The following is a 26,518-nucleotide window of genomic DNA, read 5'->3' on the forward strand; positions in this document are numbered from 1 at the left end:
TAACACATTTTAATAGACAGTCTAAATAGGTTAAAATATCTTACAATATCTTACTGTTGACCACCTTCAAGGGTGGCTCTATTTACCTCCAAAATGTCATAAAGTAATTAAGTATTATATAATAAAAAAAATCTGTGGCTTGCCTTTATTTTTTAATAGGTTTTTTTAAAAAACGAGTGTTTTTTCTGTGGATTCTCTATCGCTAAGCCGCGCTTTCTGAATTTGACCCACATTTCACCTTTACCGGATATGACATATCTATATGGCATCTACACGATGTTCACAACTCTTGGCTACACAAACATAATTAATAGATAGTACTGAGTTGATACACGTAACATTAGCTTTCTTCTGGGAGATCTTGTTCAGATTCATTCATCTGCAACATTATCTTTCGGCAAACTCTCGATTTCTGAATATTGCATATTGACTTCAAGCTGATCCTGTGGTAGCTGTATTGATCCAGAAAGTACGAGTGCATTCCAGGTAGGAACGAAATAGATTTTAGACCAGAAAACGGCATTTAAAGTTTGACAACATTTTTGGCCTAGCAAAGGCTGCCAGTCCCACGCCAGCTCCGTAAGAGTGGTCAATGCTAAGGCTGGTTTGCGGCCTAGTTTTTCTGGTAATTTTAATTGTTGTAGTACATTTTCCTAGTAATATATATATATGTTTAATATTGTTTGTAGTTACGTGTGCACAATATGTAGTTGTTCAACTTGTACTTTCAACTATATATCTTAGAGTACTGGTGCCACTCCGGCCGGTGAATAGCATATCATAGGCCTAGTTATTATTTAACTATTAGTTCTAAAAGTTTCCTTTGATTGGTTTGAAGTGTAAATATGCCTCGTTTTCAGTAGTTTCCAAAAGATCACATTTTAAGACAGAAGTAGATTGAGGCAGTGTCGACAACCAGGCTTCTTCCAAGGCTGTGCTTATTCCGTTTTGTGCAGTGAGCATTTTGCTCTGGAGGATTGTGTACCAAGAAGTTTCCTAGCTTCAAGCATTGGGCTCTCGTGTCGTAATGCTATGAGGCTGAAAGAAATCAGCAATTCCGACTATTCAAGGAGCTGACTTGTCAAGGACAGTTCATGTGCAATGTGATGTGATTGTTTTATTGCTGATTGTGGTTTATACTTGATACAATAATTGACTTTGCATTGAGTAGAACAGGATTTACTGTAGCGTTATCACTACATATCGTCCTCTTTGTCAGCTTAGTGACCGCTTTAAGGAACTCACAAGGCGTTTCATACGTTGGACCACAGGTTAGTTATAACCATGACAACACTGCACATCATCTACTTTAGCATGCGGAAATTAACCAAAGAATTTGGATCATACAGCAGACTTTTTTCAGCACTTAAAGAAATAATAGCTAGTCCAAAATGGATCAATTATTGGATTAAACTTGCGCTTACAGGAGAAGGAAATTGGACACGTTCGTAATTATAGGTGGCGGCAGAATTGGAACGGTATGGGAACAAAATGTTCCAATTCCTAATGAGCATCTCAGCCAATCAGAGGGCCGCTCCATTACATCACTAATGTTCCAATTCTGAAAACTGAGGCAGCAAAAGAGCTTTCTTCTGGGAGATCTTGTTCAGATTCATTCATCTGCAAAAATATCTTTCGGCAAACTCTCGATTTCGAACGATTTCCGAACATTACATATTGACTTCAAGCTGATCCTGTGGTAGCTGTATTGATCCAGAAAGTGCGAGTGCATTCCAGGTAGGAACGAAATAGATTTTAGACCAGAAAATTTAAAGGTAGACAACATTTTTGGCCTAGCAAAGGCTGCCAGTCCCACGCCAGCTCCGTAAGTGTGGTCAAAACTAAGGCTGGTTTGCGGCCTAGTTTTTCTAGTAATTTTAATTGTGCAAAATATGTAGTTGTTCAACTTGTACTTTCAACTATATATCTTAAAGTATTGGCGCCACTCCGGGAGGTGAATAGCATATCATAGGCCTAGTTATTATTTAACATAGGCACAGTTTCCGGCCCTAGGCCTATGGTGCGTAAACATTATTTTATTTTTTAAACAATGCTATATTTTTCTACATTCAATAATATAAGCTAGGCTGTAAGTAATTAATGCTCTTAATCTTGGAATTAAGCTTAAGAAGAACCACCTGTGGAGGTTGCTCCAACCCAATTTTTGAGGTATTCATAAGCTTGTCTAGGGTTGTCTGCGATGTTGTTTATTGCAGTCCCTTTGACTCAGTCTCCATCCATCCATTGTCTGATAAGAAGAAAATTGTAAAGCTATTCAATGATTTCTTTGTTTTATTTTGTTGTTTTAGTTTATCCTATTGACAAAATTTATTAGTGGATTTTTTTTAAATTAATACATTCAACTTACTTATACTATTTCTTTATTACCAGCCTTTACTATTACGACTGGTTGTGTAGCTCACACATTGGCATTTTATGGTAAAATCTTTCATTTTTATCGCTTAGTTTAATAAGACATTTCTTTGACCATGATCTTTCTTTATTTTTGAGTCTTGCAGGTGTAGCCAACTTACACTAGGATGTTCAGACCAAGCTTTCAGCACAATGAGAAGGGTGTCCCGAGACTTGGAGATTCATCTGATGGAGCAGTATTTAGCAGGTTGAGAAAGCAACCAACCGGCAAGTGTCTACCTCCCGACATTGTACGCAAAGATGAGATGAGCAACTACTTGCTGTTATGGATGCCTTTGAAGACTCTTCGTTATGGACGCCTTTGAAGGCTCGTCTGCCACCAGAAACACATGGGCTGGAGGGAAAACATACTGAAGCAACTCAACCTACCGCATCATCTCCAGTTTCCAGTCGTGCTTTCTTACCACCTGGCCTGCGACAACCGAGTTCTGCAATTGCTCATGTACCCCCGACTCAGGAACAGTTCGTCACAAGACTGTGGAATGAAAGAGTGGTTCTGTACCCTGAAAATTGCAAGAAGTTCTGTGATGCTCGTGACAGTGGCCTGATAACTGCACCAAAATTTGATGACATCTCCAGAATAATCCCCATACCCACTGTCAAATGGTTCCTCACCATCTACTGCAACGAGGTGATGGGAAGAATCGACAAGCTCACGGCTTCTATCAGATCGACTTTTGGGAGAGTGCTGAAGGTTGACTCTACCAAAAAGGTAACAATCGTTTTAATTTCTTAATTAATTTGGCTAATATTTGCTTAACTTCACCTTATGTTTGGTTTTTTTTTTTTTTGCAGATTGTCAGAAAGCTAGCTGGCCACCTCTCAGGGACAGCAGCATGGGCAACCAACGTCGGAAATGATTACATTCAAGTGCTCATTTCAGTCCTGACTGCTACAGAAGGATGTGGCCTAGACAACATGCTAAAGGGTATCATTGATAGATACGTCTCAGCTAGCGTACCCCATTTCGAGTTCCTCTACGTCAATCGTGATTGCTGCAGACTTTCAAGCATGAGCAGGATGTTCAGCGTCTGGTCGGACATGCAAATCGGGTTGGACATCTGGCAATTCATAAGGACGGTCGCTGCAGCCTGTTCCACCGAATCTCCTCAACTGTATCCGATCTTCCTCAAACGGCTCTCTGTTTGCATATTTGAGTGGAACACCAAAGATGTCTAAAGCTTGCCGATCGTGGACAGCTCATCGCTGGCAAGCGGCTCTCCAACCCGACTGATGACTTTATTCTGAATAACATCAGCAAGAGAGAATATGCTCTACATTGTCGCAGAACAACACAAGGAACTCTCGAGACAGCCAACCTAATCCGAGAGCTCCTAACTTCCCTTGATCGCGAAGGCCGCGACTCGATGGGCGTCCTACTCTTGGACTCGGACCTTACCTGGGAAATCTGGAGTTTGCAAGAGCGACACCTCGTCTGCATCCAGGACCCAGAAGGCATACAGCTCCACGTCAAAACTGGTGAGATGGTGAAGGGTGGAGTCGCCTTGCCAGTCTATCATTGTGCAAGAAAATCCACTTCTTTGGAATCATTCCAAGTATTATTTTAAAATAAACATATGTTATTATTCTTAATATTATACATTCATTAGTCATGAATTGTTGATTAGTTACTTTTCATTGTTGTCCCCTCTCTTCTTGTTAACAGGTAAATGTGCTAGTGATTTACATTTTCCAGCCTATGTTTTCATTAAAAAAGATGTTATTTTTTTCTCTCTCTTGACAGGTGAGCGTGCTAGCAATCTACATTTTCAGGCTTACCTTACGGATGGACTTATTTGATGGAACACAAACCGGGCATTAGCTGCTACGCAGTCTGGAGCCCCCATCCCAAACACATAAATGAGCTACACCAGCATGCCCTAAACTCACTGGCAGAGCAAGTGATTGGCAAGAAGCTGTACATGAGCTTTGTCGTCCCCAACATGTACACCAGGGAACTCATCGGAATGGAGTATCTGTACAGTCAAACAAACAAGGTACTCGAAATTCACTTTTGATGTTTACGAAGGGTACAATGACAAAACTCAACCAGACTATGAATCGCCTAAACCATCGTCTCGCACAAGTTGCATAGTCAGCGCCATCGTGATGCACCTACAACCGCTGGGAAACCTTCACCTCAGCAGCAGCCTCCATTATCAGACGATGGTGATGATGATAAGAAGAAGCAGCTCCTATCGACACAGTATATTTGGTTTTTATAGTTACTTTAATTGATTTCAGGAGCTCGAGGATTCTGCTGGGCTGGACAACATCCCAGGGTACACCAAGGTAGAAGCCCTTTAAGACTACAGTATCTGCTGCAGTTCAAAGAAGATAATGGAGTCATAAGTCAAAGTCAAACTGAACACATCGCAAAGCTATTTAACAACCTGAACGCTTATGACAAATCCATTAGATGCCAACCACGACACCAAGATCACCTCACAAAGGTTAGGTTCAACAAAAAAAAAAAGGTAGAACGACAAATGAAATCCCAGGTGTTGTAAGCACTAGACGGTAAGACAGTTTCCTACTTTTATCCACATTTTCTTTTATTTTTGTTCATCTAACTCTATTTTTGTGAATCTTTTACATTTTACAGATGCTTCTTGGGACAAAAGATAGGACCAGCCCAATGGCCTGACTGCAGTCAGTATATAGAGTGCCTCATCACGAAACTGTGCGAAGCTATTGGAGGTCACCGTTTGTCGCACTGGCCATTTATTGTCAATGGCTATCGTAAAGTGCTGTCGAATGGTTTATTGTGGTTTATACTCGATACAATAATTGACTTTGCATTGAGTAGAACAGGATTTAGCGTTATCACTACATATCGTCCTCTTTGTCAGCTTAGTGACCGCTTTAACGATTTCCGAACATTCATATTGACATCAAGCTGATCCTGTGGTAGCTGTATTGATCCAGAAAGTGCGAGTGCATTCCAGGTAGAACGAAATAGATTTTAGACCAGAAAATTTAAAGTTAGACAACATTTTTGGCCTAGCAAAGGCTGCCAGTCCCACGCCAGCTCCGTAAGGGTGGTCAAAGCTAAGGCTGGTTTGCGGCCTATTTTTTCTGGTAATTTTAATTGTGCACAAAATTTAGTTGTTCAACTTGTACTTTCTACTATATATCTTAGAGTACTGGGGCCGCTCCGGGAGGTGAATAGCATATCATAGGCCTAGTTATTATTTAACATAGGCATAGTTTCCGGCCCTAGGCCTATGGTGCGTAAACATTATTTTATTTTTTAAACAATGCTATATTTTTCTACATTCAATAATATAAGCTAGGCTGTTTAAGTAATTAATGCTCTTAATCTTGGAATTAAGCTTAAGAAGAACCACCTGTGGAGGTTGCTCCAACCCAATTTGAGGTATTCATAAGCTTGTCTAGGGTTGTCTGCGATGTTGTTTATTGCAGTCCCTTTGGCTCAGTCTCCATCCATCCACTGTCTGATAAGAAGAAAATTGTAAGGCTATTCAATGATTTCTTTGTTTTAGTTTGTTGTTTTAGTTTATCCTATTGACAAAATTTATTAGTGGATATTTTTTTTTAATTAATACATTTAACTTACTTATAGGCCTACTATTTCTTTATTACCAGCCTTTACTATTACGACTGGTTGTGTAGCTCACACATTGGCATTTTATGGTAACATCTTTCATTTTTATCGCTTAGTTTAATAAGACATTTCTTTGACCATGATCTTTCTTTATTTTTGAGTCTTGCAGGTGCAGCCAACTTACACTAGGATGTTCAGACCAAGCTTTCAACACAATGAGAAGGGTGTCCCGAGACTTGGAGGTTCATCTGATGGAGCAGTATTTAGCAGGTTGAGAAAGCAACCAACCGGCAAGTGTCTACCTCCCGACGTTGTACGCAAAGATGAGATGAGCAACTACTTGCTGTTATGGATGCCTTTGAAGACTCTTCGTTATGGATGCCTTTGAAGGCTCGTCTGCCACCAGAAACACATGGGCTGGAGGGAAATCATACTGAAGCAACTCAACCTACCGCATCATCTCCAGTTTTCAGTCGTGCTTTCTTACCACCTGGCCTGCGACAACCGAGTTCTGCAATTGCTCAAGTACCCCCGACTCAGGAACAGTTCGTCACAAGACTGTGGAATGAAAGAGTGGTTCTGTACCCTGAAAATTGCAAGAAGTTCTGTGATGCTCGTGACAGTGGCCTGATAACTGCACCAAAATTTGATGACATCTCCAGAATAATCCCCATACCCACTGTCAAATGGTTCCTCACCATCTACTGCAACGAGGTGATGGGAAGAATCGACAAGCTCACAGCTTCTATCAGATCGACTTTTGGGAGAGTGCTGAAGGTTGACTCTACCAAAAAGGTAACAATCGTTTTAATTTCTTAATTAATTTGGCTAATATTTGCTTAACTTTACCTTATGTTTGGTTTTTTTTTGTTTTTTTTTGCAGATTGTCAGAAAGCTAGCTGGCCACCTCTCAGGGACAGCAGTATGAACAACCAACGTCGGAAATGATTACATTCAAGTGCTCATTTCAGTCCTGACTGCTACAGAAGGATGTGGCCTAGACAACATGCTAAAGGGTATCATTGATAGATACGTCTCAGCTAGCGTACCCCATTTCGAGTTCCTCTTCGTCAATCGTGATTGCTGCAGACTTTCAAGCATGAGCAGGATGTTCAGCGTCTGGTCGGACATGCAAATCGGGTTGGACATCTGGCAATTCATAAGGACGGTCGCTGCAGCCTTTTCCACCGAATCTCCTCAACTGTATCTGATCTTCCTCAAACGGCTCTCTGTTTGCATATTTGAGTGGAACGCCAAAGATGTCTAAAGCTTGCCGATCGTGGACAGCTCATCGCTGGCAAGCAGCTCTCCAACCCGACTGATGACTTTATTCTGAACAACATCAGCAAGAGAGAATATGCTCTACATTGTCGCAGAACACAAGGAACTCTCGAGACACCCAACCTAATCCGAGAGCTCCTAACTTCCCTTGATCGCGAAAGCCGCGACTCGATGGGCGTCCCACTCTTGGACTCGGACCTTACCTGGGAAATCTGGAGTTTGCAAGAGCGACACCTCGTCTGCATCCAGGACCCAGAAGGCATACTGCTCCACGTCAAAACTGGTGAGATGGTGAAGGGTGGAGTCACCTTGCCAGTCTATCATTGTGCAAGAAAATCCACTTCTTTGGAATCATTCCAAGTATTATTTAAAAATAAATATATGTTATTATTCTTAATATTATACATTCATTAGTCATGAATTGTTGATTACTTTTCATTGTTTTCCCCTCTCTTCTTGTTAACAGGTAAATGTGCTAGTGATTTACATTTTCCAGCCTATGTTTTCATTAAAAAAGATGTTATTTTTTTCTCTCTTGACAGGTGAGCGTGCTAGCAATCTACATTTTCAGGCTTACCTTACGGATGGACTTATTTGATGGAACACGAACTGGGCATTAGCTGCTACGCAATCTGGAGCCCCCATCCCAAACACATACAGTGGGCTACACCAGCATGCTCTAAACTCACTGGCAGAGCAAGTGATTGGCAAGAAGCTGTACACGAGCTTTGTCGTCCCCAACAAGTACACCGGGGAACTCATCGGAATGGAGTATCTGTACAGTCAAACAAACAAGGTACTCGAAAATCACTTTTGATGTTTACGAAGGGTACAATGACAAAACTCAACCAGACTATGAATCGCCTAAACCATCGTCTCGCACAATTTGCATAGTCAACGCCATCGTGATGCACCTACAACCGCTGGGAAACCTTCACCTCAGCAGCAGCCTCCATCATCAGACGATGGTGATGATGATAAGAAGAAGCAGCTCCTATTGACACAGTATGTTTGGTTTTTATAGTTACTTTAATTGATTTCAGGAGCTCGAGGATTCTGCTGGGCCGGACAACATCCCAGGGTACACCAAGGTAGAAGCCCTTTAAGACTAGTATCTGCTGCAGTTTAAAGAAGATAGTGGAGTCATAAGTCAAAGTCAAGCTGAACACATCGCAAAGCTATTTAACAACCTGAACGCTTTGACAAAACCATTAGATGCCAACCACGACACCAAGATCACCTCACAAAGGTTAGGTTCAACAAAAAAAGAAAAGGTAGAACGACAAATGAAATCCCAGGTGTTGTAAGCACTAGACGGTAAGACAGTTTCCTACTTCTATCCACATTTTCTTTTATTTTTGTTCATCTAACTATTTTTGTGAATCTTTTACATTTTACAGATGCTTTTTGGGACAAAAACACAGGACCAGCCCAATGGCCTGACTGCAGTCAGTATATAGAGTGCCTCATCACGAAACTGTGCGAAGCTTTCCTGTCTACCATCGCTATTGGAGGTCACCGTTTGTGGCACTGGCCATTTATCGTCAATGGCTATCGTAAAGTGCTGTCGAATGGACACCTGTTGTCTTTTGCCAAACTTCAGTTGATGGAAATAAACCGTACCACACTCATCCAGTGCCAAGTTTTTTTACTGCTGCTGCTGCTGCTGCTGCTGTCTTTACTACCACAGATGGATTAAGAGTTGAAATATTTTATTCATCTCTCACAGATACAACAGGACATCAAAGATGCGTGAGCGGCAAGTGTTGGAATCTGGCATCTCAGCAACTACACCTAGCCTTGTCTCTGCTAAACCCCTGCCTGAACCTCTGAACAAGCCAGCAGTGCAACATATCTACAAACACTCCATCGTTCACATTTGTCCTGCCAGAAAGCACTGCTGGCTAAGCGACCCTAGGGAACAGACCGTCTGTCCCGGTTCCCGGCAAGACGACGTCACCACCCATGTCGCCCGGCCCTGCAGTCAGTTGCAGCGACAGCAGCACTGCAACAGCCACCGCAAGCTCCCCTTCAGCCAGATGGCTGCCGAACGTCGCCTCCGTAAAGTGCGGAAAGAACTGAAACAAGAACCAGAATGAAATTCCGACTCGACGGAAAAAGCCGTGCACCCATTAGGCTTAGGCCTACTGTGCTTTATTTATCAGTAGTAATAGTATTGTAGTGGGGTGTGTACAACTCAGTAGCTGTGACTTGGTAATTCTGGCCAGAATTTAGACATGTTTGTGGTGTAATCTACGCCTGTGGCTCGTAGTTCATTGAAGATTTTTTTAATAGTTTTGTGAGTGTTGTGTAATGCAATAAAGACATAGTATTGACAGTGAGATAGTTAAGGTATTTAATTATGTAATTGTATTATACAGACTGTGAAGTAATATCATACTAATTTTCTCATTTACTAGGACACAAGGAGAATTTAATCAACCCACTCTAGCGAAATTTCATGACTGAACTTTTACTAAACATGGCTGAGCATTACTAACTTTTTTAATAACGTTATTAAATTTTAGTACAGACTAGGATAGTATCATTTACGAGTAGGCCCACAATAATTGGTTTTAAGCCAGCATTATAGGCTGCACTGTAAAATATTTACCATCACTATATTTACATAACATATCATATTTCATAGTACAGTATACAGACTATTATATGCAGTATTTGTAAATACAGTACTATATTTTTTTAATAGTTTATTAGTTCTAGACGGAACACACAAGCACAACTTACTTTTAGACTAGAAATGCATATCTACATAGTATGCTTATATTTTTTCCATTACTTATTTTTTCTTATATAATTAATAATTCATTTAGTATACACACTACATTTTTTATACTGTTTGAATTGCATTAGCTGCTAGTAATTAATGCATTTTCATTATGACGAACAACATTAAATGTTATTCATAGCATCCAGTATAATATTGTTTGCTTTTCATTTTTGCAGATTTAATTCTGCTTTCAATTAAAAAGAACCCATGAACACTATGTTGTCGGTAAACAATTTTTATTTCATTTATTTTTTAGAGTGTTGTTACATTTATCTATGCCTGTTAGATTTTTGTTTCTCTTTTTTTCAGATATGTTTCGACCTGAATTCCGGTAATAGTGTCCTGCAACTTGCAGACACTCAGTCAGCAGTTTTAAAAGAACGCTAAACCGGTCGTTGAGTGTGCCTGCCCAGTGATTTTCCGGCGTGATGCCATGGTGGAAGTTCACAAACTGCGGGGAAACACTCGAGACAAACTTAATATATTAGGGTTCTATAAGTTTCAAGAGGAGTTTGGAGGACAAAGTTTCAAGTGGCTACTTGAAAACGCACTGGGTATTCTGCCAACTTAGTTCAGCAAATGGCAGGTGTTCTACCCAGCACAAGTGCTCTAAGCCATAACAGGCAGAGTTATTAAAATACCTTGAGTCCTTCGAAGAGGGTCGAGAGGCGATCGAACTGCAGAGTCAGCTGCTACAACGTTGCCACCCAACTGCAGCTGCTTTAGGTACAAGCTCTCAACCTCGTGGTAAGTAACTCAAACAAGTAAAAAGAACATGCAGATATAATGTTTGCAATGTAGCCTATCTCCCCTGCTACAGCTACATCCAAGTCGGTCAACCGCCGCCGCCACCACCACCACCACGGCCGCTACAACAATGACCACCCGATCATCAAGATGAAGAATAGTCCCTGATCAAGGTATTTTATTTTATTTTATTTTTATTTATTTATTTTCTATTTTGCTGTTGATAGTAGTATTGTTGAATAGACAATAAATGTTGCCGTAACTTTTCTGTTATGATTTTTATAATCACTATTGCATTTACCACCGGTATGATTTTGTTTCGGAGTATATTGTTCCAGATAGATGGGAACAAAGCCTCCCTGCAGCTGACACGTCTTGGATTTCCAAAGCGCTCTTCAGAAGATCGAAGAAGGGATGCTCAGAGCTTATTAATTGTACTTATCATTTTGTTTTGGTTTTAATGCAGCCAAATTCAAATAGCAACGATTTTGGTGCTGTAAAATAATGAATCCAATTGTACTGTTGGAATTCAACACTGTTGATTTGCTGCTCTAGCCCTTACACAATGCAGAGGGGAAACCTTCAACAGCATCTTTTACTTCAATGAGAATTGTTTATTAAAGAATATGAACTTAGTTGTCAGTGTTTTAATTTTTGTACTTTATTTTTAAATAACATTCGCATGCAAATACACATGGTTTTCTATATATCATCATCATCAACTGAGCGTATACTATGAATTGCCAAACCATCGCCTTGCAAGTTGCATAATCAACGTCATCGTGATGCACCTACAACCGCTGGGAAACATTCACCTCAGCAGGAGCCTCCATCATCAGACGATGGTGATGATGATAAGAAGAAGCAGCTCCTATTGACACAGTATGTTTGGATTTTATAGTTACTTTAATTGATTTCAGGAGCTCGAGGATTATGCTGGGCTGGAAAACATCCCAGGGTACGCCAAGGTAGAAGCCCATTAAGACTATCACCTGCTGCAGTTCAAAGAAGATAGTGGAGTCATAAGTCAAACTGAACACATCAACAAAGCTATTTAACAACCTGGACGCTTATGACAAAACCATTAGATGCCAACTACGACACCAAGATCACCTCGCGAAGGGTAGGTTTTTTTTAGTTCATCTAACTCCATTTTTGTAAATCTTTTATATTTTACAGATGCTTCTTGGGACAAAACACAGGACCAACCCAATGGCCCGACTGCAATCAGTATATGGAGTGCCTCATCACAAAACTGTGCGAAGCTTTCCTGTCTACCGACGCTACTGGAGGTCACCGTTTGCCGCAATGGCCGTTTATCGTCAATGGCTATAAGAACATATGTCGTAAAGTGCTGTCAAATGGACACATGTTGTCTTTTGCCAAGCTTCAGTCGATGGAAATAAACCGTACCACACTCATCCAGTGGTAAGTTTTTTTACTGCTGTTTTTACTACAATAGATGTACTATGAGTTGAAATATTTTATTTATCTTCCACAGGTACAACAGGACATCAAAGATGCGTGAGCGGCAAGTGTTGGAATCTGGCATCTCAGCAACTACACCTAGCATTGTCTCCGCTAAACCCCTGCCCGAACCTCTGAACAAGCCAGCAGTGCTAAACATATCGTCGCTCACATCACGAACTAACACAATTAAATTAAATTGTGTTACTTCGTGAAATCAAAAAAGCGCGTCAAAATACGTGCTGCTGTCGTTAAACACTTTTTGTGTGATAAAGAATATAAAGTTGCTTGACAACCAATACGCGCTCGTTCTACTTTGATTGTGTTAGTTCGTGATGTGAGCGAAGATATCTACAAGCACTCCATCGTTTACATTTGTCCTGCCAGAATGCATTGCTGGCCAAGCAGCCCTAGGGAACAGACCGTCTGTCCCGGTTCCCGGCGAGATGACGTTACCATCCACGTCGCCCGCCCCTGCAGTCAGTTGCAGCAACAGCAGCACCGCAACAGCCACCGCAAGTTCCTCTGCAGCCTGATGGCTCCAAACATCTTCTCCGTAAAGTGCGGAAAGAACTGAAACAAGAACCAGAATGAAAATCCGACTCGACGGAAAAAGCTGTGCACCCATTAGGCCTAGGCCTACTGTGCTTTATTTATCAGTAGTAATAGTATTGTAGTGGGGTGTGTACAACTCAGTAGCTGTGACTTGGTAATTCTGGCCAGAATTTAGACTTGTTTGTGGTGTAATCTATGCAATTTTCAGGGTACAGCCAACCTCCAAAGAATTTCCTTCCAACAGGATAATGTACTTGCAATTTGTCCGTGTTCTGATATTCAAATCTGTGCTTGAAATACTTGAGCACCGATGAGCTACTGATAATGGCTCTGCATGATATCCAAGACCACAATACTATTGGTAACTGATTGGCGAGCCCTGAAGTTGATGTAAATACACTAGCTAGAATAAGCCAAATTTTTACAATCTGTGATTAATATGTGATACAATGATGTATTGTACATCAAAAAAATTATCTTTAATAGCAAATACTGTAAATACAAAGTGAGCATTGGTCAAATTTGTCCATGTGCTTTAGACACAGCAAATACAAAACACAGTAACTACAGTAAATACAGTAACTTAAATAAAGTAATAATAATGGAAGCAGTGATTTCAGTTAACCTTGAGGTCAAAGTTCAATCACTGTGCATTTCACATGTGTTCTTTGGCAAAGACAATTTACCCGACTCTTCCCCAAGGAATTCAGTACAAGCATGGAAAAAAAAGTCTGACCGAAAATCTCAAATATAGATCAGCTTTTTTGCAGATACTATTTCCAATTTTTAAATACCATAAAACCTAGAATTCAAGCCCTCGGCTTCTCTGTTAGGATGGGTTTCTATTCAAGGCTACTTTTGCAAAGTGAAGAAGGGGGACTTCTTTTCAAAATGAATGCTGTAAATTTCAGGAATTACTACTATAAAACAATAAATAGAGCCACTGTAACATCAATCTATATAGTAACCGGTTCCCATTTGAAATTTATTGGGAAAAATGCTATTCTTATAGGTCACATGACTACATTCTGTTTTTTAAATGGAATGTTTAGATTTACACAATTATGTTGTGGAAATATAAAGATTCATTGTTTGTCAATTGGGAGCATAAAATATTAATCTATTAAATGAGGGTTCACATAAAATTGATCTGTTAAAGACCTCCACCATGTAATTTAGCACACAAATTCACAATTGTTTGTAAACTTGCTCGGGACACAATGCAAAAGTTTGGTGACCCTGAAAATGCAGCGGTTGCGCCAAAAATTTGCCAACAAGGGGTCCGACATGTCCGGTGGGGAGGGTCCTTGTAGGTTCACAGTGAGAGTTTTTATGGCTCATTATGGTCCAAAATTTGCTTTTAGTTCACAATATTAGGGGATTGGCTGCCAAATTAATGTATTTAAGTATAAGCAAATCACTATCTTTTAAATTTTTGATCCAACTACCTAGTTGGTCCGGGGGTGGGGGGAGAAGTCAACACTGGCATTCCCTCCCCCCCCCCTCCACCACTGTACCAATCCATAGTTTAAAACATGGTTTTAGTGGCAACACAGTCGGTTGTCATACAGCCTATCATCAGATCTTTATCAGGAATAAACAAATTGAAGCTGTGTGTATCTAGGCTCTTTTTAGCAACTTCTGAAAAATTTGGTGATGAGGTTTTACAACACAGAAGGAAATTTATTGAAAAATATCATAGTAGGATCTAGTACTTCAGTACTAGGCCTATATAATAATTTGGTTCAACAATTTTATCAGTGGCACACTTCTTAATGGAAGATGCATCCAGAACAATCAATGATAAACAAATTAAAACAAGTTCAAATCAAACGAATAGTAAACATAGTAGGCCTATGTTGGTAGCAGGTCAAAACGGCAATAAACCAAAACGGCAATGACCAAAACGGCAATGACCAAAACGGCTATTATTCTCTCACGTATACAACAAATAACAATTAGTCATAGCATTGTTTATTCATCACGTCACTATGTGGAACTGAAACGCTCACTCATTATACAATGGCCTTAATTAGCATAGACTGTTACAGGTGGTTATTAACAAACACAACATCCCCTCTTCTTTAAAAGAAAAAATACATTTCCTCCTATAAAAGTAAATCATAAATATTCAAATGTCCATATGTCGTATAAGTATAAAAAATGAATATAAATTGATTAACTTATTCAAAGAGTGCGTACCAGTATTACTTTCATTATAATGGATAGCATAGACAGTTACAGATGGTTATTAACAAACACAACAACAAACTAAAACAGCAATGACTAGTACCGAAATGGCAGACCAAAATGGCAAAGGAGCGAAATCAATCCCAAAACTAGCAAACACCACCCGATGCGAGCTGCAGTTTATAATTTTCTGAATCATTTTGAAATTGTCCCGATAGGCAAATCGAATATTTCCATGGGCACTTAATGTTTATTATTATGATTATTACTTCCCATTTTTTTTTTAAACTTTTATGACAATTGTTTTGTCTGTACAGTATTTGAAAGTTTTATTTGTTCAAATGTTTTACTGCTATTATATTGTTTCCCCCAATCTTTTTAATATTGAATTTGTATTATTATTATTATTATTATTATTGATATTATTATTATTATTATTGTTATTAATCTTATTGCTGCTGCTATTTCGCCTACGTTCTGGTCAAAAAATGTTGCTGTTTCAGTTTTTTGCAGTTTTGGTCATTGCCGTTTTGACTTATTGCTGTTTTGATTTAATGCCGTTTTGTCCAGAAACCCCTATATTTAGCCTGGCTGGGAAAATTTACTAGTGTCATATTAAACTAAAAACTTATTGCTGAAAAAAAAGTATACATTAAAGCCTAGGCCTACATGTCTTGATTGGTACTGTACTATGCTCCAAAATTACAAAAACAGCTTAAAAAATCAGTGCCATGTATAAAGAAGTAGTGACCAATGACGATGAGCAACTAAAGAAGTACGGTAGAACCCCTGGAAATATAGTAGTTTCTTAAAGAGAGGTCATAATCTGCCGAAAGTATTCTGTCTGTCCGACACAGATGTCAGAGAAACCGACGCTTGATTAGCCTGAATGCCTACCTAGGCTAAAGCCTGCCCAGGCCTAGCCTAGAGTGATTTCAGGCTAAGCTATGAATCTCTGTACAATCATAGCTGTTATTGAAACAACAAACCTAACCTCCTCTAATTCAAACCTCCATGCTTCTTCACGTGTGCAGCGTTCTGCAACTACGGCAATTCAAGCTGCAGGAGCTCATAAATAAACTATGCGATGCGACAACAGGGGCCGACATCTGTTTGTTCCTTTCACTGCATGATGCTGCTTTATTAGTTCATTTTACCATGGAGGTATAAAAATAGAACTGTACCGTACTCGCACGGGGCGCTTATGAAAACAGAGTGGAAATTGAGGGGGCGCTTATGGAAATAGATGAAAATCAAGGGGTTCTTGTGAGAAATTATTAAATTCAAGAGGCACTTTTTGAATGAAAAAAAGATTATATAAGGACATTACGAATGGTGGTTAGGCGGAAAAGCCGTTGCTCATGACAAGAATGCGTGAATATTTACATAACAGCAAAATAGCAGATGCAATTAGGCCTAGTGGTGGTGGGTAGTGGTTAGCTTGTTGAATGAGATTAGCAGGATGGCAGGATCATTATATTTTTTCTTGAAAAATCAGATGAGACTGTGCTAAAGGTCGGGAAAAGAAAAAGAGCAGTAGGACTAGGCATAGACAATGTAAAAAGAGTAAAGTTGGAATTAAAATATGTATACTGTCTGTCCAGGGATCGGAGCTCTCATCTGTCCAAGAGAAATATTCTCATTTTGATATTGACCCAAGACGAATGTGTTTCCATTCTGCAGCTCAAATCATGCCAACCACAGTCCCAGGATTGATTGGATTATTGACATGCTAAAAAGAAAATATTATTATTCAAACGGGGCGCTTAAGAAATTTTTCACGTTTCACGGCGCTTATTCGATCGCGAGAGGGGCGCTTATTCGCGCGAGTACGGTAAGGTTGTTGATTGACTGACAACACAAAACAGCACTGTGACCACTGCTTGGGATTTTTAATGACACCTTGGGATTTTTGGAATTACAGTATATGGAATTTTTTTTTTATCAATAAGTGTATGACCTTTATAACACCAGTAGTTGACAGTTGTGAATGATGGTTGTTATTTGTTCAAAAAGACCTGCAAGTTGTCTAATAGTCATTTTCCCAAAATAATGAGGTGCATTTTTAAGCTAAATATCTTGATATGTGTCACATTTGGCGATTTGCTGCTTGCTTCAGTGTAGGGTAGTTGAGCAAGAATCATCATTATTGGTATTATTAATTAATATGCATTATTTTTTTTTTTTTCATTTTTTTTTTTCTTTTTCCATGTTTATTATCTGATATTTATATTATTACCACTATTGTGTGTATATAACATGTATATAATTGTATGGTTTATATGCAATTATAATCTAATTTTTGGAAATAAAAGCTTGGAAATTTAAAAAAAAAAAATATTGCACCTATGCGAGGAGATCCAACACAATTTCATATTTTGCAAAAGCTTTTGTGTTTTAATTTGACAATTAAAAGTTCAATAACATTCATCAAAAATACTTTACTTTTATGCCTACCACATTAAACCTCCCGAAAAAATAAGTTATGAAAATGATCTCCTTTTTTTTTCGAATAAAGTATGAGTTATGCTACTAGTATATTTTGTGTAAAAAAAAAATAAAATAAAATAAAGGCAATTGCCCTGTCATACAGATGCAGGTAATTCAGATAAGACATTCCCTACCACCACCACCACCCCCCTCCCCAACTTCAACAAAATTATACACAGTTGAATCAAAACGAACTGGTGGTCTCGAAAATTCAGACACTGTTTGTTATACAGTACAGTATACAGTATAGTATAATGCAATTCATTGGAAAAGCTTTAAAATTGGGTATTTAAAAGTTTTATGTATATATACTAATATTCTGAAAATCTTAGGATTTTTAAAGCAATCTTGGGATTTTTTAGACTGAATCTTGGGAATTTTTATTTTTCGCAGTGGTCACACTGCACAACAGAAAGTACACACGACAAGAATGGTTGTTGCCACATCAAGGTATGGATAATTTCTCCCAGGGGTGAAGAATTTTTCAGAGTTGAGAATCTCCCAAAGAAGGGCGACAAACTTATCCTCCAAATCCAAGCGTGGAAATTTGAATTTTTTTGGCAGGATAAATTTAGGGTCCAATTTTCTGGAAATGAAGAGACAATCTCTTGCCACGATTCTCACAAGACACATACCATGTCTCGTCTCGCGCAAAAATATGAAGCAAATATCATAGCTTGTACAACATGATTAGAGAGGTCGTTTGTGAAGCCATTTTCTAAGCTGGTCCCTGTTGGCCACACGATGTCCTATCTGTTCCGTTACTATTCCAATTCTGTAACCAATCACGTTCCACTATTTCTTTGTAAGGAGCTAGAGTTTCATTGCAAAATGCTATTTCTCAGATGATCCCTTTACAGAAGTTTCCAGCTGCTGTTGCCAAAGCCTTTAAGCTACGTTCACATCAAGCCCGGATTCCGGTCCGGAGTCCGAAGAAAAAATCGTGAAAAATGAGTTCAGTGGTAAATAATAGGACCGTTCACATCATACGATTTCCAATCCAGACTCCGGATCCAGACTCCGGATCCAGACTGATGGGTCTGAGAGCCATTTGTATCCTGAAATCGTACGGTTTTTTTTTCTTGGACCAATCAGCAACAAGCTTGGTTGTTTCGAACCAATCGAACGCATGCATACTTAACCCGAACAACCGTGTTCCGTGCGCAAGGTAAACGCAGGGTTAAAAAAACGTAGCAACTCACGATTTTTTGTCCAGCCTCCGGACCGGATCTGGGCTTGATGTGAACGTAGCTTTAATTTGCCCGTTCAAATTCAGAATTTATAATATACTGTACTGTACTGCATTCGCCTGAATAAGCATCCCGTTTGAATAAGAGCCCCCCCCCCCCCCCCCCCCATCGTGAACATTTTCTTAAGCTCCCCGTTTCATTCATTTTTTAAAACAATATCTTGTGGCTTTTTAATCAATTCTGGTACTGTGTGTGTTTAGCATGATTTGATCTTCGGTGGATTCACATTTTCTTATGTCAATTTCAAAATCAGGATATTTTCTCCAAGACTGATGAGAACTCCCTGGACAGTATCTTTCCAACATTCCTTTTCTTATATTTGTCTAGTCCTACTTCTCTTTTTCTTTTCCCGACATTTTGCACCTTTAGCACGTTCTCATCCAAGTTTACAAAAAGCTCTGCAATGAATCCTGCTAATCTCAATCGGCAGATGGCCAAACAAGTTTGAACCACCACCACTAATTTCATCTATTGTTGAAACTCACAACATTCTAGTCATGAGCCATGCTTTCTGGACGATTATCTTTTCTGCACCAGAACCATTTGTAATCTTCGGTTGTCCTTATATAATCTTTTTTCATTCAAAAAGCACCACTTGAATTTTCCAAGTTCCCATAAGAAACCCCTCAATTTTCAATGACTGATATCCTCAATATTAATGCCTGATAATCTAAGCTGTAACACTAATATGTATTGCTCTTTATGATGATGGGGCCAAATGTTACAGAGAAATTCATAATATACAAAACTGTCACTAACTTCCGACAGATGTTGATATTTTGAGTGCCTGGTCTAAGAAATGGGATTTAAACTTTATTACTTCTAAATGAAATATTATTTCTTTTACCAGATCACAAACACCCGTACTTTTTGATTATATAATTATCTCTAAAGCAAATAGTGTGTTAGGTCTTGTAAAGCATGGAAGTTTCCATTGCAATTTCTATGTTAATCCATCTCTTTAGTTAGGTATTTTTTCGTAGTTGCCGACGGTGCCCTCCCAGTTGGCCTTGGTGGCCCTGAAAATGAAGCACAACAACAGCCACTACTTGCCTGCCCTTTTGCAGCCTTGGCCTCGGTGCCCTTATGACGCTTAATATAGATCATTTGACACGTAAAATAAATCTAAACAATAACGTTCAAATCTTGAAAGAAAACACAAAAGCCAAAAACGTAGGTCGCCTAGGCCTAGATAAGGTTGCAGTGACAGAACAAGAGAATTTTCATGTGTGTTGATACAAACTGTTTTTGCGGTTACCGTTGTGTGCGCATGCATCTGACTCGAGCGGTAATTGAGCAAACATGTACTGTAGTAGTAAACATGTGCTTGCATGCTGTGCAGCTAGCTTTGGGCGATCTGACGTCATCGCAGCTCAAGTGTGTGAAATTAACCTAATTGGTTGACACTTCGACTAATCTAGTTGGTGGATGACGGCCAGTTTAGAGGTGTGGCCTCCTCTCCGATGACGACGCACTGAGCAACAACATCAGATATTGAACTTCTTGAACTTTGTTTTGTCTACAATCGCTGACCACTGCAAAAAATTAAAAGTATATTCCAAAATTGAATCAATAACACTAAACACAGTCATTTTACCATTGACAACGATGGCTTGGCCTAGGCATAGCTTGCCTAGGCCTAGCCTGGCATCGAATCAAGGCACTCGCAAGAGATTAGTACTGAGGCTAAATCAAATTTTGCCTTGGTGCCCTTTTATATTTGAAATTTTGGCCTTGCATGCCTTTCCATTTGGCCTTGGTGCCTTTCAAAATCATGTCATACCGGAGGCCATTTGGCCTTGCCCATAAAATCCTCAAATTCGAGGCCTGATGATTGATCGATGGATGATGATTGACGGTGATGACTGACAGGAATTGATTGACAGTGATAGACAGTGATTGATAGATGGTGATGCTCATGGATGGATGGTAACAGATGATGGATTGATAGATGATGATGGATGGATGATGATTGATGGTGATGATTGACATTGATTGATTGAGACTGACAGTGATGAATTTACAGTGATTGATGAATGGTGATTCTGATGGATGAGAATTTATTGTATTTAACAGAACAGATAACGGATTGATGGATGACTAATAGATGATCACTGATTAGTGGATAGTGATTGGTTGAGGGTTGGTGTTTAACCCAACAAACAATTTACAAATCATAATAACATTACAATAATGTTAATTTTCTGACATAACCTAACTGTTTTCTCTCCAAATAATATATATCGATACTCAATTAAAGGTAAAAATTCTACTTTTAGTCTTATTTGACCAAAAAATCAAAAAGATTATTTTTAAAATAGAGTGTGGTAAAATTGTCAAATATATGGATAGCGCTACAATTTTGTGCGTACCACTGAGTACGTGCATTTGAAAAATATTGCAATTTGAAATGTTAATCTAAAGACAGTCAATTTCCACTAAAAAAATCATAAAAAATAGTTTTTTTCAAAATTTTTCGCAGGGGCGTGGGGAAAAAAATATGGAACGCTTCACGATTTTGCGTGTCATCCTTGCGCAGGGGCCATGCTAATCTTCTCTGTATCGTTCCAATTTTAGTATATGTACTGCCGAAGCAAGTACAATTAAAGACGGAAATATTATTTTTATATAGCCGCAAACATTTCCAAATTCTACCATGGCGTAGTGTTGAATATAAGGGCAATATTTGTCTGTAATAACCCAAAAAAAACCAAGTGCCTTTCAGTATACTACTACTAAATAAATAATTAAGAAATAAAATCGTTAAACATCGAAACAAAAATATTTTTAATTTTATCATAAATTTAATATATAATAGGCTTCAAATATACACCGAGAATTATGCTAATATCATTTACTATTGTGGTGAGCGCATTAAAGTATGAACACCTATTTAATTTATTTGAGCCTTAATAAATTCAAGATAATTAAGAATTTGCAAATATTCATCACCAAAGTAGAATAAAATCGAAAATGTATGTATCTGTTATTGAAGGGTTTAATAAAAATAAACAATATTCTATTATTAATAAATGTTCAATGTATAAAATTACCCATATATAATAATGGAATATCCTTCTGGGAATGTATTTCTGGCAACAGAGGGCGCTATACAAATTATCAGGATTTTCAATCTATCAGTTTCCTCTTCATATGGAATAGCTTTAAGTATGAAAATGCCAAGCAGCTGTAAAATAAAAATTGCAGAGTAGTCACATTACCTTTGACTGTTATGGAACTTTATAACAAATCTGTTTTTTTTTTAAATAAATGATTATCCAATAAAATAATGCTAAAGGTTACTGTAATTCACTACTATGATGGGAACAAACATTAAAGCAATAATATAAACAATTTATATAGTTCAGTGAATTGTAATATATCAATAAGTAAAATATTTATGGACTTATAAAAGATATCTGTAGCTGAAATTTAATACAAGTGAAAATAACTGTACCATTAATAAACAATAATAAACACCAGGGCCTACCTATGTATAGAATGGAATCACTTGTTTGAGATTCTGATAATAGAGGGCGCTATACAGCTTTAAGAGGGTATCAGGGAGCAAATAAAACCTACATTTATGGCAATGGTGCATTTTTGTAGAGAAGTCTATCCATTTATTAGAAGTCTTCAAAGAAAGTCTAAACACAAAATTGATTATTGCCAAGTTTCATTCAAATTTTTAATTAATAAAACTTCCAATAATCAAGAAGTAAAAATATTAAAATTATAAAATACAATGTTAAAACAGAATTTGTATATTATTATAATATATAATATAATCAATATTATTAAATATAATATAAAATACAATAACTACAGTAAATAACAGGAAATCTAAAGCTCTGTCCAGACTATCAAATTTTTTTATAAAAACTGATATATGACCATATATAGTCATGATGAACTCATATATGGTCATGAGGTGATGTCATCCTGACCAAATTTAGGTCACATGTTTATCATCAAATAAAATTTAATAGTCTGGACTGGGCTTATACTATAAGGGGAAAAAACAAAGAAATTTAATAATAATGACGATGATAATCATGAAAAGAACAGTAGATGTCCAATCTGTATAAATGCCTTGGCCAGTGTGGTGGTGTGAAAGCTCTCCATACCTGTTTATTAATCATAAACAAAAAATGATCATCATTTTATTGATTTTTTGATTTACAACATCACAAACAAAACATGTCATAATTCATATACAATCTGTTACCATAAACGATAAAATTAAAGTACTTTTATTTTCCCTTGACCTTTTTTTAAAAGGACTGTCCATTCCCAGACTCAGCATAGCATTCGAATAAAATCTGAATGCTGAGTATGATAGCTTACTGTCTGCCGCCCTCTTTGATCATATCAAAGTACAGCACTGTTCATCGTCATCTGTGTTTCCACATGGGAATTACAGAGTGGTTGCAAATAACATTAGAATTTAACCTTCACAAAGTTAAACTTTGTTGCAAGTCGCAAAACACAAGAAAATTATGTTTTCTTAAAAAAGATATACCAACCAATAAGCATGTGAATAAACATCCATTTAACTGTTTATTAGGGTTGGCAATTAATCTCATCATCTTTGCATTCTTTTGTCAGGCGGGCTGGGTGCCTCCGCGACGACGACCACCACTCAGCTCCTCGACAACAATTTATGGCATACTAACATTTTGACCGGCCTAAGTACGGCCACTAGTGGTAAACCAGACCTACCGAAACATGCATAATTCAAATTCGATAAATGTGTTTAAAGGCTAGCAGAATTGTGAGGGCTTTCGTCTTTATAAAATATACAAAATATTTCATTAACAAACAAGAAGAAAATTAAAAAATAACTTACAACCAACACCATAAATTCCGATTCTAAAATGATGTCAGCACGTACGTCACCTGTAAAAATGGCCCTATACTGCCTTTCGCCTCGTGTTTTGTCTACTTCAGCAATGACTGCGTCCCAGTTACTGACTACGTCATTGATTGGTTTGCCACAGACAATATCAAATTGACAGCCAATCACAATTGTGTTCTAACCAGCGGCGTAGCTAGAGGGTGATGCTCATGGATGGATGTGAGGGGGAAGCTGAAATGGGAGAATGAGAGTAAAAAAATAAGCACATTTTAGAAAAACACGACGAAATTGATGTATTTCGTCAGGCATGAATATTTTAATAAGAACCAGTATATAGTTGTTTTTATTGGCAAATAATAGATTGTGATTTCTTTTCAGTCCATTTCGACGGTTTTCTCTTGTTTTTTATCCTATGACTACATGACTAAAGCTCATCCTGCCATATCTCAGAGCCACGATGGGAAAAGGCACTACTTAGTATTGAGTGTGATGAAAGCAGACAACATTGCTTACTTTGATCATGTTATTAACTAATTTGCTGATACAAAAGCACACAAAATTCAGTTGCAAGTTTAAACAATGTTAAAAAATTCAGCAATTTACAAGACTCTATAAGATAAATTTTGAGAATAAGAATACTGAGATGTATGCGATAAATACAAAAGCCTTACAAATTAGGATAATGGTAAAGTTGTATACAAAGTTCCGGACATTGTAATGCAGTTTTAATAGTAAGAAACAGGGGTTGACGCCAGGGCCCCCTTCGGGGAGGAAAACCATAATTCGTTGGGGAGAAATTTTTTTTTATTTATTTTGTAAATATTAGTAGACTCTAAAATCGATTAAATAAGCCTTTGAAACCCATAAATTGTCAAAAATATTCGGGGGCTTCCCCCCCCCCCACTCCAGGCTACTTTTGGAAGATTTTAAGCGACGCTCGATCATGCCCACTTTGCTCTCTTCAAAGAAATCTTCCCCCTCGTCATCGTCAAGGCATCCCCCCAAACATTGGACCCCCTAGGGTAAATCCTGGACCCCTCCCTGGTAAGAAAGAACATACGAGAGCTAGAATAATAATAGTTACTCGGGTTTAATAATGTTATTTAGACAGTGCATTATATGGACGTCCCGATGGGACTACAGTACGCATATGCTTAAAGTCTATACAACTAATATCAATTAATTTCAAAATATTGTAATTATAATTAGGACGGGGGCGCAATTTTTTACTCTTGCCCCGGGCGCCAAAAACTCTACCTACGCCACTGGTTCTAACAAATATTCACGTCCACGTCTGTACTACAGGCTGACCACTTTAACGCAATTCTTCTCTCGGCAATGTGCCAATTTGTCCAAAAGTTAAACTATTTTTACTTGACACATGCCATTCATCTCGGTGCTGTTTCAATTATGTTGTTCCAATAGGGGTTAACGTCGCTAAACGTTAAATACTACAAACAAATATATACAGCTATGGTTATATGGTTAAAATTCAAAATTCAATTTTTCATTTTCATCCGACGACTTCGTTGTGGCTTCGGACGATAGTGGGGTCCAGCCTGTCCGAGGGTTGGGGGTGGGGGTGGTGGTAGGGGAATAAATCATATAAGGTCCTCAAACTTGCTAATTAATCGGAGCTTCCGGGGGGGGGGGGTTCCCGCAAACCCCTCCAGGCCCCTGCCCCTGGACCCTCAAATTTCAAAATGTCCATTTTTAAAATTCACTAGCTGTTCCTAATTATTGCGAAATGTTACAGTTATTGCGTTTTAATTCGTACTGCGGTAAAAAATTTGTTGAAAACTATAATTTTTCTAAAATATTTAGTAACCTTGACCGCCACTGCAACCTGTTGAGACCAGCGGTGGGCCGACGTAGCCGGCCTAATTTTTTTTTTTCAACGTTAGCCCCAGTCATTCTATTTTATAGGACTTTGAAGTCTTTTAGGCCTATTATTAGCCTTGGCTTTTCAACATGCGGCCTTGTTTAGTAAATTAAAATTGATGGAATGCACTAGCTTGGGAAAGAAGGTGGATTTAAAAAAAAAAAAACTTTCACCTGAGCCTCTCCTACCGTAGGCCTACCAACAGACATTTTCCGAGCACAAACAAATCCACTCGTGTCTAGTTGTTTGACAAAAAATGCCAGCGCCAGAAATTTCCCGCATTTAAATCAGCCCCGGACCATGGCTGGGGCTGAGGTGGGCAAACTTTAAAAATAGACATCTCTACAGATTCCCGGAAATGGCGCCCCCTCCCCAATACTCTACGCCACTATAGTGTTAGTACAGACATGAAATCGGCCGGAAAATGATTTTTTAGCAATGGTGCGCCGCCGGATCAAAATCTATGGGGTGCCGGGAGTTGAATACCCGGGGCCCTAAAACAATCATAAAGAGAATTATAAATCGAATTATTGTGATTTCTCAGAAGATAAACCATAGAGGGTGGAACTTCCAGTGTGTCCTAGATCGGCTGATATCCAGGGGCCATCTTAAATAATGAAATAATATGATGCTTTTATCAGCGAAAGCTCTTTGGGAGTGGAGTTGTTTTCAGTTGTAAGAAAAAGTCTTGGTGTCAATTTGTTCTTATTTTGTTCTTATTTATAAAACAATTTCAGCCTCAGTGTTCTAATGAAATATATTCTTAGTGAAACGCTCACACGGTTATGTGTGAGCATTTCAGCCGTATAAGAGAAAGTGCCTGGGATTAGAACTGCACGATACCTATTAGATCTCTGTGTTCTAATGGGTATGATACTCTCGTCTTGACAGGTTGCAGGCCGAATCCCACAAGACACCTTTTTTATACAACTGAAATAAAAGGAACATTTGAGCACTGTTATTATCAGGGAAATTGTTTATATTATGTTATAATATATATATATAT

The 26,518-nt window shown here is 38.4% G+C and overlaps 1 protein-coding gene, 1 long non-coding RNA gene and 1 other non-coding gene across 4 annotated transcripts; 1 reads left to right on the forward strand and 2 right to left on the reverse strand.

Moving 5' to 3' along the window:
• The first annotated feature begins 1,681 nt into the window (after window positions 1–1,681).
• Window positions 1,682–3,415, forward strand: LOC117104892. Its single transcript, XM_033245793.1, has 2 exons — window positions 1,682–1,737; window positions 2,520–3,415. Exon 2 carries the CDS (start codon window positions 2,699–2,701, stop codon window positions 3,167–3,169), a length of 471 nt encoding a protein of 156 aa, XP_033101684.1. The 5' UTR covers window positions 1,682–1,737; window positions 2,520–2,698; the 3' UTR covers window positions 3,170–3,415.
• Window positions 3,416–18,893: 15,478 nt separating this feature from the next.
• On the reverse strand, window positions 18,894–23,745 carry LOC117105104. 2 transcript variants are annotated; one of them, XR_004444853.1, is made up of 3 exons: window positions 23,622–23,745; window positions 21,826–21,959; window positions 18,894–20,307 (listed from the first exon to the last, which is right to left on the reverse strand). It is a non-coding gene; the product is annotated as an uncharacterized LOC117105104 (long non-coding RNA). The 2 variants fall into 2 exon arrangements; XR_004444854.1 differs by lacking the exon at window positions 23,622–23,745 and adding an exon at window positions 23,299–23,448.
• On the reverse strand, window positions 21,267–21,373 carry LOC117105130. Its single transcript, XR_004444862.1, has one exon. It is a non-coding gene; the product is annotated as a U6 spliceosomal RNA (small nuclear RNA).
• Window positions 23,746–26,518: the final 2,773 nt, after the last annotated feature.

This window comes from Anneissia japonica, unplaced genomic scaffold, assembly GCF_011630105.1.
Source record: "Anneissia japonica isolate Jap-2015-1 unplaced genomic scaffold, ASM1163010v1 scaffold287834_len5846547_cov211, whole genome shotgun sequence".
In the NCBI taxonomy this organism is placed as follows: domain Eukaryota; kingdom Metazoa; phylum Echinodermata; class Crinoidea; order Comatulida; family Comatulidae; genus Anneissia; species Anneissia japonica.

Excerpts from the sequence above, each read along its gene's own strand:
- LOC117104892 (XM_033245793.1), top strand. The coding sequence starts at position 2,699 with ATGGATGCCTTTGAAGACTCTTCGTTATGGACGCCTTTGAAGGCTCGT.